Source organism: Ovis canadensis, chromosome 5 (assembly GCF_042477335.2).
Source record: "Ovis canadensis isolate MfBH-ARS-UI-01 breed Bighorn chromosome 5, ARS-UI_OviCan_v2, whole genome shotgun sequence".
Classification (NCBI taxonomy): domain Eukaryota; kingdom Metazoa; phylum Chordata; class Mammalia; order Artiodactyla; family Bovidae; genus Ovis; species Ovis canadensis.
The window spans coordinates 19,452,092-19,465,426 of NC_091249.1; the positions used below are offsets into that span (position 1 = coordinate 19,452,092).

A 13,335-nucleotide genomic window follows, 5' to 3' on the forward strand; every position below is an offset into this window, starting at 1 on the left:
CCCACCCGGGCCGCCGCGTCCCTCCCCGAGACGCGCCTCGCCGCCTCCCGAGCCGCCCCACCCAGCCCTGCCCCAGGACGCCGCCACCGCGGCCGCCATCCGCGCGATGCCCTCGTACCCGTGACCACCACCGCCTTCCTGGGTTGCTCCATGGCGGGCTCAGGCTGTGCCTCTGACCGGTTCCCGGTCTGCGCGGGCGAGTCAGCTGCCGCGGCTCGGACCCGCGCCGCCCCGCCCCCGAGCCCGGCCCCGCCCCCGAGCCCGGCCCCGCCCCGCCCCGAGCCCGGCCCCGCCCCCGAGCCCGGCCCCGCCCCGCCAGGCCCCACCCCCGCTCGGGCCCGAGACGCAGCTTGCGCGCCGCGTCCATAACTCTCCGCTGAGAAGTGCGTGGCTGTTCGCCGTTCCCAACCAGTTTCCCCACCTGCAGGATTCGGACGGTTCGCTTCGCAGGCTGTGGCCTCTCGAACTCACTGGGTCATGCCTTGGGGACGAGCTGATCATTTAGTCCACAAATGTTCACAGATCGCTTGCTGTGAATTATATCGGAGCCCCCCTTCCATCTCCCTGTGAGTAAGGCTCTTTCTCCCCGTCCCTTTGATAGAGAAAGCTGAGCCACTCAACTGAAGCCTCCTGGGGCTACATATGCGGCATTCAGGCCAGGAGTTTGAGGCGGGGGGAAGGAAATAAAGTGAAAACACTGCACAGCTGGGTGGTGCCCTAAGCAGGCTCCTACGTTGAGAAGGAGGCTGATGTGGCCCCAGAGACCAGGCCTTCCCCTGCTTGTTTCTCCAGTACACAGCTGCTGCTCTAACCCCAGGAGTCCTCCAAGGGCCCAACCTCAGGGCCTTTGCACTTGCTGTTCCCTCTGCCTGGAACGTGTTCTGAAGATTAATGCGAAACCAAATGCTTCTCCTTCAGAACTCAGCTGGAGCATAAACTCCTCCTAGGTGTCCGCCTCACCTCGGCTGAAATCCCTATCCCACTTCACCACCACCCTAGTAGGTCCATCTCATTTCCTTGTTCCACTCTCTTCAGAGCAGCAATCACATTCAGAAATCATCCCTTTAGGGGGCCCTGCTGTTCTGATTTATTTCCCACTTCCTGCCCTAAATTCCAGAGCAGGGGCATGTCTCCATTAGAGCCTTGTGCCTGGCACACAGTAGGTCCCCAGTCCACGTTCATCAGAGGTCAGAATTCATCCCAAGATAGCCAGAAAAATAACGCTGAGTTTCTGGCCACATCCTTAGAAACAGGGCTGGACCTTGGAGTTGGGTCACTGACCTCTCATTCCAAGCAGCCTTGGCCTGGATTTAACCAGGGTGCTGACCAAGGACCGTCAGTCTCTGACCCAGGCCTCAGAATACCCAATGCAGCATTCTCTGAACTGCCCAAAGCCTTGTTTGTAAACTCAAGCCCGAGATCACATACTTAGTGGCTATTTTGGTCTCTGGCAGCTTCAGGTAGAATTCAGAAAATCTGAGATCTTGCCTGGGCTGGCTTGGGAGTGAGACCTCAGCCAATGGGAAGAAGAGAACAGAACTAAAATCTTAACCAAGATCAGAGTTTATCATTCAAACATGTAATAAGTGTCTGGGATGAAGTGCATGCATTGCTAGAAGCTGGGGCTTTGGAAAGAGAGAAGCCACAGTGGGTGTCATTTTCCCCCCATTGCAATGGGGCAGTAATACAGGGAAACAACACCCAGAGTCAATGGTGATCAGAGAAACTGAGTCATATGCTACTGCCGCGAGTGACTGGGGATGAAAGCTCGTGTTCAGTGGATGCAGCCCCCATTTAAGCATATCACTAGTGTTCTTTTTTTCTTTTTTAAGGTCTTTTAAAAAAAATATTTGTCTGTGCCAGGTTTTAGTTGTGGCACTCAGGATCTTCACCCTTCGCTGTGGCATGTGGAACCTTTAGTTGTGGCATTCAGGATTTTTAGCTGTGGCGTTCATACACTTGGTTGCAGCATGTGGGATCCAGTTCCCTGCCCAAGGATCAAACACAGGCCCCCTGCATTGGGAATGCAGGGTCTTAGCCACTGGACCACCAGGGAAGTCCCTAGTGTGTGTGTGTGTGTTTGTTTTTAATATCACAAAGCCTTGGAGGGAGGAACTGTTCTTATCCCATTTTGCAAGTGAGGAAAAGGAACCTAGAGCCGCTAAGTTGCTTGTCCCAAGTCACACATGGAAGGGGCTGGGACGTGGATCAGGAATAACTGAGTCCTCAGGGACAAGCGGGGTGAAAGAAAGTTGGCTGGAAGAGCCAAATTGTGAGTTCACAGTCTGGCTTACAACAGTGTAACCAGCAGCGCAGGGCCTGTGAGAGCCCTAGGTAAAGGGAAGGGGACGGATAGAGAGCTTTTTTTAAAAAAAAAAAAGATGGTTACATTGGAAAGCCACTCCTGCAAAGTCATAGCTACTGTGGAAAAGTTTGGCCGTTCTTTAAGAGGTTAAACATAGTTACCAAAGGCCCCAGCAATTCTCCTAGGGATGCTCCCAAAATAATTACAAATAAGTGTCCAAATACTGTGAAAGTTTTTGAATGTTCATGACAGTACAATTCAGGATCACCAAAAGGGAGAAAATAAAACAAATGCTCATTAGCAGATTAAAAAAAGTTTACTTTCCATCATTCCCAACAGTGGAATCCTGCTCAGTAGTAAATGAAGCATGGACACATGGTACTGCCTGGAGGAACCTTGAAAATATCATGCTGAATAAAAGAAGTCGGACAGGAAAGACCACATAGTGTATGATTCTAAGTATAGAAAATGTCCGGAACAGGCAAATCCGTGGAGGCAGATAGTGGATTAGTAGTTGTCAGGAGCTAGGGGAGGGGGGATAGGATGTGACTGCTAATGAGGACAGGGTTTCTTCTGAGGGTGATGAAACCATTCTGAAACTAGATAAGAGGCCATGGTTGTACAACACGGTGAATGTCTTTGATACCACTGGATGATACACTTTAAAATGGTTGAAGCGTTAAGTGTTATGTATATTCCGTCATAATGATTTTTTTTTAAGTGTGGAAGCATTGTTGGAATGAAATACAAATGTCAAAAAAGATTTGTTTGCAAATGCAGAAAATATCTGAGGAAGGAAGAGTAGGAAACTGATGGCAGTGGGGCCTTTGGGGAGGGAACCAAGATGTGGGGGAGGTGGAAGTGGGGGTGGGAGGGAGACACCTCCACGTTTCCTCCACTGGTGTCACTGACTCGATGGACGTGAGTTTGAGCAAGTTCTGGGAGTTAGTGATGGACAGGGAAGCCTGGCGTGCCACAGCCCATGGGGTCACAAAGAGCAACTGAACTGAACTGTACTACTCAGAAATAAAGATGATAGGGACACTCTCTTCTTTGAAAAACACCACTAGATTTTGTGTTCCACATGGCATATGGAATCTTAGTTCCCTGACCAGGGATTGAACTCATGCCCCCTGCAACGGAAGTGTGAGTCTTAACCACTGGACCACCAGGCAACGGAAGTGTGAGTCTTAACCACTGGACCACCAGGGAAGTCCTAGATTTTTTTAATATTATTATTGTGGTAAAACACACATAAAATTGACCATTTTTCAAGTGTACATTTCAGCAATGTTTAAAAGAACATTCTTCACATTGTTGTGCAACCAGTCTTCAGAACTCTTACTTTTTCGGCTGCGCTGAGTCCTCGTCGCTTTGCTTGGGCTTTCTCTGGTTGCAGCGAGTGGGACTACTCTTTGCTGTGGTACGGGGGCTCTGGGCGTGTGGGTTCAGTGGGTTCAGTGGTTACATGCAGCGCACGGACTGAGCAGTTGTGGCGCACGGGCTTAGTTGCTCGCAGCATGTGAAATCCTCCCAGGGACTGAACCTGTGTCCTCCGCATCTGCAGGCAGATTCTTACCCACTGCAACACCAGGGAAGGCCCAGAGCTCTTTTCATCTTGCAAAATTGAAACTGTATCCATGAAAAAGCAACTCCCCATTCGCCCCTCCCCCAGTGCCTGGCACCTGCCATTCTACTTTCTTTGTGAGTTTGACTACTTCTAGGAAACTCATAAGAGCAGAATCATACAGTATTTGTCCTTCTGTGCCTGGCTTATTTCACTTAACATGATGTCCTCAAGGTCCATCCAAGCTGTAGCACGTGTCAGAACACCCTTCCCTTTTAAGTGGAGTCACTCAGTCATGTCTGACTCTTGGCGACCCCGTGGACTGTAGCCCACCAGGCTCCTCTGTCCATGGAATTCTCCAAGCAAGAATACTGGAGTGGGGTGCCATTCCCTTCTCCAGGGGACCTTCCTGACCGAGAGATCAAACGCCAATCTCCCACATTGCAGGCAGATTCTTTACCTTCTGAGCCACCAGGGAAGCCCCCAAATAGTAGTCGCTCAGTTGTGTCTGACTCATTGTGACCTCATGGACGGTAGCCTGCCAGGCTCCTCCCTCCACGGGATTCTCCAAGAATGAATACTGGAGTGGGTTGCCATTTTCCACTCCAGCTGATCTCACCAACACAGGGTCAAACCCACATCTATGTCTCCTGCATCGGCAGGTGGGTTTTTTCCCTCTCGCACCACCTGGAAAGCCCAAGAGACTCAGGTGCCACATATGATTTCCCAGAGTTTTTAAAAAATAACAACAACAACAAAACATTTCAGGAACTTTAAGACTCTGCACTTCCAGTGTAGGGGGTGTGGGTTCCATCCCTGGTCTGGAAACTAAGGTCCCAAATGCCACAGAGTCACCATACAAACAAAAAAAGTTCTTTTGTCAAGAATTGTTCCTAAAAAGAACTGTCCCTCTTAAAATTATTATGCATTTTTCTTAGGGAGAGAACGGAGGGCAAGAAGTATAGCAGCTAGAGCAAACTGTCCTGAGTTCAAATTCTTCCTGGCTCCTCATATGGTGTGCACTCTTGGATGAGTTATTTTCACATTCCAAACCTGTTTCCTCATCTGTAAAATAAGGATCAAAGAGTGCCGAGGCCCCAGTGAGTCCTGGGAAGGAAGGTAAAGTCTGTAATAGGAGTGTTCTTCCCTGGAGAATCCTGTGGACAGAGGAGCTTGGTGGGCTGCTGCCCATGGGGTCGCACAGAGTTGGACACGATTGAAGCGACTTAGCATGCATGCATGCATTGGAGGAGGAAATGGCAACCCACTCCAGTGTTCTTGCCTGGAGAATCCCAGGGACGGGGGAGCCTAGTGGGCTGCCATCTGTGGGGTTACACAGAGTCAGACACGACTGAAGCGACTTAGCAGCAGCAGCATAGATAAAAATGTGGTCAGTGTGTCTTTGTGGAACATATTTTTTTAAATGTATTTTAGTATAGTTGATTGACAATGTTGTGTTAATCTCTACAGCAAAATGATTCAGTTATACATCATATACATTCTTTTTCATATTCCTTTCCATTATGATTTATCACAAGATATTGAATATAGTACCCTGTACTACACAGTGTGTTTTTTTTAGTAGAATGGTCTGTGTGTTTGAATATGGAAAGATGAGTATGGTGTATTGCTTACTTGATCAACAAACCCACAGCCTATCCAGTGTCTTCCACATGCCCTCCCTCCAGAAACCATCTCCAGTTTCTCTTAACATGTGTCACGACTGTCATTTCACGCTTGTTCATACAATTATGCAGCTACAGGCTGTCTTTCCCTCTGGACTGTGAGCCTGGGAGGGCGGGGACCTGGTGTGACTTGTCACTGCTGTGCAGAGGGCCCAGCACGCAGTAGCTGCTCAGTAAATGTGCTAAGTAGAACAGAACCCCCCACGCTGGAGGTTGGCTTGGGAAGGAAGCTGCATTTTCCTGTGGGCTCCCACTGTGACAACACCGGGAGATTAGAGACACATGGCCACCCAGAGCCAGGTTGGGGGGGTTGGGACTGGACCTACCCCTGGCATCTTCAAGACTCTTCGCGTTGCCAGCTGCTGCTGGGTGTGGTCCTGGGGGAGGAGGGAGAGAGTGGACGCCCAAAGGACCCGTGACTCCTTCTTGGGGCTCCTTTCTTTAGACTCTGTCAAGGGCAGACTGGGCCCAGTTCAGGGACGCGAATGGCCTTTTGACCAAATTAGGCAGAGGGACAGTTGGGTAGATGTGCACGTTTAAAAAGGTGAATGCTGCTTTTACTCCAGGTGGCCTTGATACCTGTGAGTCCTTTAGGGGTCTCAGGCTAGCAAATGGAAGGGGTGCTTTTGTTAATGAACCGAACTTGGGTCTGCTCACATGCACACGGTAAAGTCAATCTACGGATATGGGTTTGTGGGGGAGGAGAGCGTAACAATTATCGCAAGGCCCCATAAAGGAGAGTGGGTGGCTCCAGCGGCTTGTGCTCAAAGACCCTGACCTCGTGGAAGAGCTCCTCCTCATCACAGTTACTCTATCTAGTGCGTCTCCACATAACATCATAACCTGCCCTATGTGTAGCATGTATGTTACAGGTGCCTTTTTAAACTGAAGTATGAACCATACTTCATTAACCGGTTGTGTTTATTTCAGGTATACAGTGAAGTGATTCAGTTACACATAGACACGTATTCTTTTTCAGATTCGTTTCCATTATAGGTTATTGCAAGATATTGAGTATAGTTCCCTGTGCTATCTGGGAGGTCCTTGTTGTTTGCTTGTTTTTTTATATAGTAGTGTGTATATGTTAATCTCAAACTTCTCTTCCCCCAGCTACCGCTATCCCCTTTGGTAAGTGTAAGTTGTTTTCAATGTCTGTTAGTCTATTTCTGTTTTGTAAATAAGCTCATCTGTATCTTTTTTTTAGATTCTACATACAAGTGATATATTTGTCTTTATCTGCCTTACTTCACTTAATATGATAATATCTAATCCATCCATGTTGCTACAAATGGCTTTATTTCATTCTTTTTCATGGCTGAAAGTGAAAGTCGCTCAGTCGTGTCCAAATCTTTGCGACCCCATGTACTATACAGTCCGTGGAATTCTCCAGGCCAGAATACTGGAGGGGGTAGCCTTTCCTGTCTCCAGGGGATCTTCCCAACCCAGGGATCCCGTATTGCAGGCGAATTCTTTACAGCTGAGCCTCCAGGGAAGCCCAAGAATACTGGCGTGGGTAGCCTTATCCTTTCTGTAGCAGATCTTCACAACCCAGGAATTGAACTGGGATCTCCTGCATTACAGGTGGATTCTTTGGCTGAGCTACCAGGGAAGCCCTTTTTATGGCTGAGTAATATCCCATTTTATTTATGTATTTATATATGTAATATATCACATCTCTATCCATTCATCTGTTGATAGACATTTATATTGCTTCCATGTTTTGGTTTTATGATTTTGAAATTTTGTTTTGGTTTTTGGTCTTTTTGGCCCAACCCTGCGGCATGCAGGATGTTAGTCCCCAGACCAGAGGTTGAACCCGTGTACCCTGCATTAGGAGCTCAGACTGCCAGGAAAGTCCCCTATGTGACTTCTTAAATAAGTTGTTAATAGTGGAATAAGTTCGGATCTATAGAAAAGTTGCAAAGACAACACAGAAAGTTCCCTATGTCTTCACCCATAGTCACCAAATAGGAACAGCTTACATGATCAGTTCTAATGTTTGTACAACTAAGAAATCGACACCAGCGCGCTGCTGTCAACCAACCATCTGGCCTTATTCAGATGTCCCCAGTTCTTCCATTCATGTCCTCTCTCTGGCCCAGGACCCTGGCCAGGGACCCTTGTTCCATTAAGTCCTCATAGCTCCTTAGTTTCCTCTGGCTGGGACGGCTCCTTGCGCTTTCCTTGTTGCTCATGACCTTTGAAGTCTTGGGGAGGGCAGGCCAGGTGTCCTTCATGCTGCCCCCGATCTGGGTCTGTCTGATGTCCTTGTCATGATTAGAATGGGTGTTTGAGGAAAGCCACAGAGTTGAGGCACCCTTCCCATCTTGCCATATCAGGGATCCCTGACATCCGCACGACTTGTCCCAGTGACATGATCTGAATTACTTGATGAAGGCGGTGTATGAGATTCATGATTGCTGTATCAAATGACCACAAACTCTGGCTTAAATAACACACGTTTATTCTCTTGCACTCCTGGAGGCCAGAAGTCTGAAATCCAGGTGTTGGCAGGGCCACATTCCCTCCAGAGGCTGTGGGGAAGAGCCCTTCTTTGTCACACCCCTCTTCTGGGGCTCCAGGTATCCCTTGGCTTGTGGCCGCATCACTCCAGTCTCCACCTCTGTCCTCTCTGTCAGTGTCTCAAATCTTCCTCTGCCTTTTCTTAGAACATCAGTCACTGGGTTCCAGCTCCAACCTAAATCCCAGACGACCCCAGGCTCCTTAGCTGAATTACATCTGAAAAGACTCTTTATTCAAATAAGGTCACTTTCACTGGTACTGGGGTCAGGACTTGGACATATGTTTAGGGGGCCACCATTCACCCCACTGGCTTCCCAGGTGGCCCCTTAGTAAAGAATCCACCTACCGATGCAGGAGACATGGGCTTGACCCCTGGGTTGAGAAGATCCCCTGGAGGAGGAAATGGCAACCCACTCCAGTATTCTTGCCTGGAAGATTCCATGGACAGAGGAGCCTGGCGAGCAAGTCAGAGTTGGACACGACCAAGCACGTGAGTATATGCACACCACATATTCAACCCACTACAGGGGGTGTCGCTAGTATTTTTACTGTTGGGTTTTTATTTTCCCCTTTCTCTCTTGTTTAAAATCTAACCACTAAATTCAGCCCACTGCAGCTCCCCCTGCCCCAGGGTAAAGGTGGGGGAGGATTAAAATATAATTTTTTAATGAATGGAAAATATTCTGTCTAGTGGAAGAAATATAGCTTCCTAAACTAGTCCACTGTTGTTAGATATTTATATTCTTCCTGCTATTTTAAAATTGGTGACATTGCTGCAAGGCCTTGGCACAGAGCAGTTCCCTTCATTTGTAAGACCTCCTTAGTGTAAGTGTTCAGAAATGAATTACTGAGTTGCAGGCTGTGACACTTTTATGGATTTTGAAACAATGCCATTTTGTTGCACTTAAAAGAAAATACATGTCTACCAGTTTCACTTTGTCAGTATCGAGTTTTAAAATCCTCCTCTCCTCATTTTTAAAGTGGAGGGTGGTGTATCTTTTTTTTTTTATTAATTATCTATTTATTTTTGGCTGCGTGGGGTCTTGGTTGCACGCTCAGGCTTAGCTGCCCTGCTGCATGTAGGATCCTAGTTCCCAGATCCATCAACTGAAACCCTGTCCCCTGCATTGAAAGGTGGGTTCTTAACCGCTGGACCACCGAGGAAGTCTCTAGTGTGTCTTTTTTAATTTGATGGGTTTAGCAGACACTCTCTAGGTTTCTACTGTCAGAAATATAATTTAAACTGGACCGCGAAAATGGAGGAGTATTTTCAAGGGATAGGAAATGATGACAATTTATGAAGCCTCAGCTGCAGCTGGATCTAGGATTAACCAGGACCAAGATGCCAAAGTGGGAAGATGGCTATGTCTGTACCTGACTCACAGTACTCCAGCTCTGCGATTCCAGAAGCTTCCCAGGGAAGACCTCTAATTGGCTGAACCTGTGTCGTGTGTCCGTGATAAAGGGGAAGGAAAACCTGTGCTGACAGCCTCAAACAGTGGCCCATGCGAACTCTCACATTGTTCCTATAAGTCAGGATCGAGAAAGATTAAGTGTGCAAACAAGCAATTACAACTTGGGCCAAACCAGGTATTGATTGAAAATCAATACAAGGTACTGAAGTTCAAAGTATAAGAAACGGAATGATTAGATTTGGGGGGACGGTCACTCAAGAATTCAGAGCAGCTACGGTATTAGTGGAGGGCTTGCCAATTGCTAGGGACAGAGTCTAAACTCCAAGTGGATTAAGCAACAAAGGACAACTACTTGTATTCATATATGTAGAAAGCAGACCTATGACTTCAGGTACAGCTGGATCCAGGAACTGAAAACATGCCTCTTTTCCACAGAGAAGTTCTTGTGTATGTTAGTAGAGAGCTGCTTCTGGAAGATCAGTTGTAATAGCCCTGGGCTTTCACTATTGCACTTTCAAAAACCTCTGTAGAAAGTGCTTTTCTCCCTTCTAGCCCTCAGTATCCCTTTCAAGGGAGAGTCTAACTGGCCTTGGTTGGTCACTTGCTCCTATTAAACCGATCAATCACTTTGCCCAGGTGGACAGAGAACTGATTTGGTGGTGGTGTTCAGTTGCTAAGTCGTGCCCGACTCTTAGTGACCTCATGGACTGCAGCACACCAGGCTTCCCTGTCCTTCACTCTCTCCTGGAGTTTGCTCACACTCAAGTCCATTGAGTCAGTGATGTCATCCAACCATCTCATCCCCTGTCATTCCCCTCTTCTCCTGCCCTGTCTTTCCTAACATCAGGGTCTTTCCCAGTGAGCCGGCTCTTTGCAACAGGTGGCTAAAGTATTGGAGCTTCAGCTTCAGCATCAGTCCTTCCAATGAATATTCAGTGTTGATTTCCTTAAGGACTGACTGACTGATTTCCTTTACGATTGAATTCTAATTGCCCAGCAAAGGGCTTCCCTGGTGGCTCAGAAGTTAAACCATCTGCCTGGAATGCGGGAGACCTGGGTTCGATCCCTGGGTCGGGAAGATCCCCTGGAGAAGGAAATGGCAAGCCCACTCCAGTATTCTTACCTAGAGAATCCCATGGAGGGAGGAGTCTGGTAGGCTACCGTCCATGGGGTCACAAAGAGTCGGACACGACTGAGCAACTTCACTCCTGAGTGAAAGTGACTTCACTCTTTCAGCTCTTGAAAGAGCTGAGCAAAACTGTAGCAACCATAGTCTGCCACAAGGGGTCACCCAAGCAGAGTTTCCAAGGATGAATACGAGTTTATCAATTGCGCAAAAGGAGAAAGACTGCACATAGAAAGATCTAGAAAGGCAGGAAGAGGTGCATGACCATGCAATTTTCTGCCAGCACCATGTTGACGTTGGAGCACATCATGTGCCCCAGTTTCTGTTTACATCAAAGTGGCCTTTACCCTTGCCAAACACAGCTTGGCTGGTCATGCTGATCCCTCTAACCCAGTTGGCATATCACTGTTGCCTGCTACTAATGTCCTAAACACTTCCCAGACCTCACCAGCACCCCTGGGATCATCCCCCAGCCCATGATAGAGAGGAAAATAAACACTGCCCTGACCTGGGTGGGACCTCTTTGAGACACAAGCTCTTATGTTGTCTCCCTAAGGTCCACAGCTGCACTAACCCTCAGGTGCCCGCTGTCATCTGCTCATTGGCGTCCACTACAGGGGTCCTTCCCTCCGTGTCTCAGTTCTCCATCCCCAGTGGGGACTTCCTAGGGTCATCCCTTGAGTACTCTATGTACCCTTGAGTTCTCATTTCAGGGTCAGCTTCTGAGGGAGGGAAGACCCCAAACAAAGACACGAAAGACAACCGTGGGTCCAGGGCTATCTGCTGCTTCAGTCTTTATACGAGTTTCACATTTGATCACTCCACACAGTAACCCTGGTTGGCAGAGATGATCATAGACAGTCCCCAACTTGTGATAGTTTGACTTCAGATTTTTCAGCTTCATGATGTGGGCAAGCAATCATTCAGGAGAAACCAAACTTTGAATTTTGATCTTTTCCTGGACTAGTGATATGTGGTAAGATGCTCTCTCGTGATTCTGGACAGCTGGCAATGAGCCTCAGCTCCCAGTCAGTCATGGGGTTACAGCAGTAAACAACTGATACACTGACTTTTTGTTAACTTTCAGTACAGTATTCAATACATTATATAAGGTATTTAACACTATAATCCAATAGGCTTGTGTTTGATGATTTTGCTCAACTGTAGGTTTATTTGAGTGTTCTGAGCACGTTTAAAATAGGCTAGGCTAAACTAAGCTACGACATTTAGTAGGCTAAATATATTAAATGTATTTTCAATTTATTACATTTTCAACTTACCATGGGTTTATTGGGACATAACCCCATCACAGGGCTTCCCTGCTGGCTCAGTGGTAAAGAACCCACCTGCCAATGAAGGAGACCTGGGTTCAATCCCTGGATAAGGAAGATCCCCTGGAGAAGGAAATGGCAACCCACTCCAGTATTCTTGCCTGGGAAATCCCATGGACAGAGAAGCCTGGCGGGCTACAGCCCACGGGGTTGCAAAAGGGTCGGACACGACTCAGCGACTAAACAACCACCACGCTATCACGAATGAAGGGAAATCTGTATTCTTGTTTTTAGCGAGAAGAAAGAGGGCGGAACAAGCCTGAGCTACTCAGTCCCTTCATAACAAAACTGACCCCCAGACCGTCTCCCCTCACTAGGTCCTGGAGGGGAGATTCTAGTGCCCTGCCTGGTGGGATGTGGCGGGGCAGTTCTCATCCTCTTCTGCCCCGGTCTCTGAGACCTGATGCAGGGGAATCTCTTATTGAGAAGCCGAGCATCAGGGGTTCCCTAAGCCAGCTCTGAGAGGCATCGGGTCTTTTCAGCTGGAAGAGCTTGGCTCTGGGCTCTTGGGAATTCCCTGGTAGTCCAGTGGTTAGGATCTGACGTTTTCACTGCCAGGGTCTGGGTTCAAATTCTGATTGGGAAACTAAGATTCCACAAGCCATGCAACGCTGCCAAAAAAAAGAAAGGAAAAATCTCTCAGGCCGATGATGACACTAAGGAGGCCAGGAAAAGGGTAGTCCTGGAGGAGGACACCTATGTCTCATTTACAAACCTGAGTCAAGGCAAGCGTGGAAGCCAACACAGAGAAAGGAACACTCAGTGGCCACCCAGCTGGATCTCTCTTGGAAATTTAGGCTGCAGACATGCTCACGAGTGTGTGAAAGTATATGCACGGTCACCTCGGAGATGTGAACTATTCACATAAATGTTAGTGTTCAAAGGAACCATAGCTCATACTTGATGTAGTGGGTTGAGTATTGGCCCTAAAAAGATACATTCTAACATATCTTAAATAACATAGATAAGTTCTAGTCCCCATATCTGTGAATATGACCTTATTTGAAATACATTCTTTGCAGATTTAATCAAGATCTCAAGGTGACATTTATCCTGGATTTAGGGTGGGCAGGCTTCCCAGGTGGCGCCAGTGGTAAAGAACCCACCTGCCAATGCAGGAGACATAAGAGACGCAGGTTCAATTCCCTGGGTCGGGAAGATCCCCTGGAGGAGGACATGGCAACCCACTCCAGTATTCTTGCCTGGAGAATCCCATGGACTGAGGAGCCTGGAGGGCTACAGTCCATAGGGTGGCAAAGACTCAGACACGACTGAAGCAACTTAGCACGCACAGCACACAATAAGAGAAAGGAGTGTCCTCATAAGAAAAGAAGAGGAAAGAGAAAAGCTATGTGATGACAGGCAGAGACTGGAGTGACATGT

The 13,335-nt window shown here is 47.9% G+C and overlaps 1 protein-coding gene and 2 long non-coding RNA genes across 8 annotated transcripts in view; 1 reads left to right on the forward strand and 2 right to left on the reverse strand.

Moving 5' to 3' along the window:
• The window catches only part of PGPEP1 (pyroglutamyl-peptidase I), a 37,553-nt gene extending 37,268 nt beyond the window's left edge, over window positions 1-285 (reverse strand). For 3 of the 6 annotated variants that reach the window (XM_069590371.1, XM_069590375.1, XM_069590374.1), the window contains exon 1: window positions 119-251. Coding sequence is in view for 4 of the 6 variants with exons in the window: in XM_069590375.1 (XP_069446476.1) it covers window positions 119-152 (34 nt within the window). In the remaining 2 variants the exon portion in view is untranslated. Of the gene's footprint in view, window positions 1-118 lie in introns of all 6 variants that reach the window. The other 3 variants (XM_069590369.1, XM_069590368.1, XM_069590373.1) reach the window with 3 other exon arrangements.
• A 104-nt stretch (window positions 286-389) lies between these two features.
• On the forward strand, window positions 390-3,368 carry LOC138440697 (uncharacterized). Its single transcript, XR_011257094.1, has 2 exons — window positions 390-566; window positions 2,645-3,368. It is a non-coding gene; the product is annotated as an uncharacterized lncRNA (long non-coding RNA).
• Window positions 3,369-8,004: 4,636 nt separating this feature from the next.
• LOC138440701 (uncharacterized) lies at window positions 8,005-10,715 on the reverse strand. The gene is made up of 4 exons (XR_011257095.1): window positions 10,619-10,715; window positions 9,455-9,606; window positions 8,427-8,534; window positions 8,005-8,255 (listed from the first exon to the last, which is right to left on the reverse strand). It is a non-coding gene; the product is annotated as an uncharacterized lncRNA (long non-coding RNA).
• Window positions 10,716-13,335: the final 2,620 nt, after the last annotated feature.